Here is a 4,764-nt window from a genome sequence, read left to right as displayed (position 1 = left end):
CATAATGGTGTACTTTTTCTAACAAATTACCATTAAGCTATATTTCTTTGCATAACAGTTTTAATAGCAACTTCATTGATGAAATATGACACAACTGATTCAATCTCAAATATTTCAGAACCAAAAGCAAGCCTTGTTTAAATTATTAGAAAAAGGACGTGAATTATTGTGCAAATTAGGGAGAAGAAATACACCGGAAGTATATTAAATTAAACCAGGTACCGCATACATACCATATACTTACATATCAGTGAGATACAAACAAACATGATCCATATGTAAACCAATCTTGTATCGGACTATTTATGTAATAATTGACATATCAAGAACTTAGTAAACTAGAGGTTCAGAAAGCAGGACGAACTGCGTCCGATATGGGTAACAAGATGCCTAGCTGTGCGATCCCCTACCCAAATAGGGACAAGCAACTGCATATGGTGTTAAGTACGGAGCAGGTCAGGCTTGTACAGGGATCTTGGGAGCTCCTCAAAGACGAACTTGGCAGGCTAGGGCTCATCGTGTTTCTTAGGTGAGTTCAAACTAAGGTGTAATGTTAATTATATTTTACCTACTGTAATATACCGTTCTATCTATATAATGTTTACTCGCAATTATTTAAAAGATACATCGGGTATCTTTAACCTCTTTACGTTTATTTATATGACATGAGTACAATTAGTTGATGTTAGTAAAAGATACTGCCATGTATATGTATAAAGTTAAAGGATAGAAAATGAGATTTAACATAATGGTTGGTTTAAACATTAAGTACCGAAGTGCCCGGATTTAAACTGAATCTTTGCATTGCGTGAATTCACAACCAGCAATCACTTCTCTTCTTAGTAAAAATCGATAAAATCGAAACCTGATATCAAAATACACATGAAATATATTGAGGCTAATTTTTTTTTAGTAGAAAGCCTGCATTTTTTGACGGACGTTTGCATTAATTTGAGTTGTTTGACAGAAGAAAAAAAAGCAACATAAATTCTTGCACCATGTAATTACTTAGTATGCACCATGGCGTATATGGTTTATTACTTGATTTTACAAAATGGTTTATGAAACCTTCAAATGGGTCATTTTCTTTCCTTTGCCTTTATATATTATCTCCGCATAACAACGTAATTATCAAGCTATTCTAAAAGCGCTTAGATTGTTAACACGCATTACACTTCTAGACATCTCTAAATATTCTTGTACCTAACCGAAAATACGATGAAATGTTGTTGACACTTTAAAGTTAATCAAGGTTTTTTGTTTACTCCACAGGTTATGCTTTAAGTGTAAAATAAAAAAAAATACGTAAATAGAAATTGAAGGAACTCCTATTGACCTATAATAGACCTAAACATATAATATTTTGATTAAATGAATGTAAAAACTCATTTTATTATATTATTCGAACTATTTTGATATTTGTATGGTTACGTGTGCGTTATTGCCTCGTAGAATACTTTTTTGGACCTTTCAAATAATAAAATGTGATGACAAATGTCTAAAACGAATAGCCTCAAAGCGATACATAAATTGTATCAACATGAATTTACTCAACCTTGACCGATGCAAAACACTGTATATTTATGTTTTTGATTAAACGAAACAACATACTTTTAGTTAAACATATATGGCAATAAAATATGAGCTAACTTGTTCTTAAGAATGACGTAAAAAGATATTCCTGTCCTTTAATTACTAATTCTATTTGGGGACAAGTAGCTCAGTCCTAGTATAGTGCACAGAGGAAATAGGTCGATACTGTTCGCCTTTACAGACACAACAAGTCACTACACTAACATGGTGTGTTGATCACTGGTAAACAATAAAACATACTTTCTTTAACATTTTAACAATTCGATAAATATTCAGTTAAAAATATAACGATAATTTGTAGTGATATAGTGCTCAAGCTTTACAAGCGGGCAGCAAAGTGATGATCGGGAAGCGTCCCCTGCCGAAAAACCGATGATCGCCAAGTCATTTAAATTGTCGTGACAACCATGCAATCGCTTCCTATATACAGTAACAATTGATGATGTTATATAACAGGTGCCAAGAACGATATCCAGTGTTTGCTGATTTAAAATTCTAATTGCCATAGCATAGTTGCTTATACGTGAAATTAACATGTTAGCTACAGAAGGGATTGTCTACGTCGTTTCATTTGCAACTCTATATTGGTTTGGTTTATCTTTGCTCACAATTATTTTACACAATATTTTTTTATTTCGATTTGTACACAAAGTTGTAGATACTACGAACAATATGTGTAGGGATTAGTTTGATTTCGTTAATAGAAAAGACTTATTGTATTAAAAGTTAAAGAAATCCACAGTAGCACAAACTGCCATTTAAATTAAACCAATGTAACAATTTATACAATTTAAACTAATGTCATGTCGAACATACTTTGTGGAGAAAGACTGTAGGTCTATTCTATAAAATTGCGCTGGAATTAGCGAATGAAATTCATGTAAGAGAACTGGGAATTTTATCGGTATTAAATGTGTAATCCTACTGATTTGAATCAATACATATAAAACCTTTATATTCAAGACATACCAGGATAATTCTGTACTTAACGAGAAAGCACATTTTTAAGCGACATCAAAATTGAGAAACATATTAAATCAAGGCTATACCATTGTTGAACAATGCTGGTGTTTCTGATCGAGAAAGATATATTCCGAATATCATAAATGCCTTTAATAAAGTCCGCGATTGTTCCTTTGTCCACACCTGTGTATCATTTAATGAAACATTTAAATTCAGATTTGTAATCATATATTGATGTAATTTCCTCATATGGACAAGCTGTTTCAAGCATTTAGTATAAATTATCTAATATATTAAATTGCAGGCTATTTGAAACAGAGCCTCAAATGAAGACAATATTTCCAAAGATTGTGCAAATGAACCGTGACAACAAGCTGGAGGAAAATATTGATAAAGATATGTTACAACGACACGCAGTTACCGTGATGGAAGGGTTGGGGGCGGCTGTGGAAAGTCTGGACGACTCAATAATTCTTAACAGTGTTTTAATCTCCATTGGTCAGACGCACGTGCAACGACAAGTAAAACCACACATGGTCAAGGTCAGGATATATGGAGTCATAATATTATTGAACTTAGTGTGGTGCTATCCATTCCCGTTGATTAAAAGGGTTTCACTGTAGTATTAGGAAAGCTACCATTTCAAAACATACGTCTTACGGCGTTTCTTAACACGTTACGAAAAAGCTTACGCAAGACATTTGACAAAATTTTAAACTTAACATGAAAAGTGTGTTCGATTGTTCGATATAGTAAATACCGGTATCTACTCATTTAAACGAGTAAAATTATCCTTGAAATGAACTGAAAACGTCGCTGAAGCTCTTATATGATATGTACCAGTATCATGTATTGATAATACGGAAACATCCGACAAGAATTGGTTAGGTTTTCCGTAAAAACTCACGGGCAACATTGCTAATTGATATTTATAGTAACATTAATATTGTAAAGCGTATATGCTAACGTTTTTCATTGTTTGATCTGAACACGTACATACATTCTTGTATCGCATTATAGAAAACAGTGATTTCATTTGTGTAATCATTTCGATATTTTCAAGCAAAACACTATATCTTTATAAATAGGCATTATATAATATACTAGCCAGTTGCTCGCAACATTTATTTACATATCTTAATCTAACGGATTCAACCGATCATCTTAACCTTTTTGCCTATTATAAGTTATATGAAATCAAATTCAGTTTTTCTAAAGTATCATGACATGAACTTGAGTTCAAAATGTGTATTGCCTTCCTTCAATATAAATATAATGTTGTGAAGCCAAAAAATAACCCAGCACTTATGTTCAAATATGTTTGTGAAATAAATAGATTATGACATCATAGTGACGAAATAACTGGTTTCAACAAAAGGTCTTCGTGTATTAATGAGAATGAGAAATGGGCAGACGAGTCTGCACCAGAAAAGAGTATCGTCATGATGAACATGTGTTAAAGACCTTCAATCCTGTTTGTTTCAGAAATTATGGCCTTCACTCAACTATGGTCTCAAAGAAGTGCTTGAAGAATATTATACAAGGAATGTTGCAGAAGCATGGAAAAGAGTGTATGACTATATTTGTGTCTATATGAAAATGGGAATGGAAAATCCGGACATTGATCCCGACATTACTAGCGACATTGGTAGATAACAGACAACATACAAACAAATTGTTCACTGTTTCATTTCGCTTATTCAACTGTGTTTCATTGTTATTTTATGGAACTTGTTCGTACGTCATATTTTGAAAATCTACAGTAAACTATCAAATTAAAGGATACTTTGAATAAATATTGTATCATGTGATGTCAAAGTTGCGACATAACTTTTGTCAGAAACTACCATAATTATTGTAATGCAGGTCAAGAACGATTATGCTTAATTGGGATCTTTTGATATAATTTTATTGAAGATTATATTAATTATCTAAAATGCGGTAAAGATTTCTAAAACAGCGTTTTTTGTCTTTCAGAATGTTAATAACACTCACTATCAATCTCATTAGTTTTATTTTAACAATATTTTTATAGGATATAACATATAAAATACATTATCTTATTGTATATATTAATGGCAACACACACTACAATGGTGTGAACAATACGTTTGACATCCAATACCGACTTACAGAGACTGCCATCCTTTCGCTTAAATATTTCTTGATATTATTTAATATGTTCGTAAATCGAAAAAAGGTACCATA

The 4,764-nt window shown here is 32.1% G+C and overlaps 1 protein-coding gene across 1 annotated transcript; it reads left to right on the top strand.

The window, feature by feature from the left end:
- Window positions 1-374: 374 nt before the first annotated feature.
- LOC128207698 (neuroglobin-like) lies at window positions 375-4,212 on the top strand. The gene is made up of 3 exons (XM_052910767.1): window positions 375-529; window positions 2,861-3,098; window positions 4,042-4,212. The coding sequence occupies exons 1-3, from the start codon at window positions 375-377 to the stop codon at window positions 4,210-4,212; spliced, it is 564 nt and encodes a 187-aa protein (XP_052766727.1).
- The last annotated feature ends 552 nt before the right edge of the window (window positions 4,213-4,764 follow it).

Source organism: Mya arenaria, chromosome 11 (assembly GCF_026914265.1).
Source record: "Mya arenaria isolate MELC-2E11 chromosome 11, ASM2691426v1".
Classification (NCBI taxonomy): domain Eukaryota; kingdom Metazoa; phylum Mollusca; class Bivalvia; order Myida; family Myidae; genus Mya; species Mya arenaria.
The sequence above is the reverse complement of the archived record's forward strand: the minus strand, read 5'-3'. Positions and strand labels throughout refer to the sequence as shown.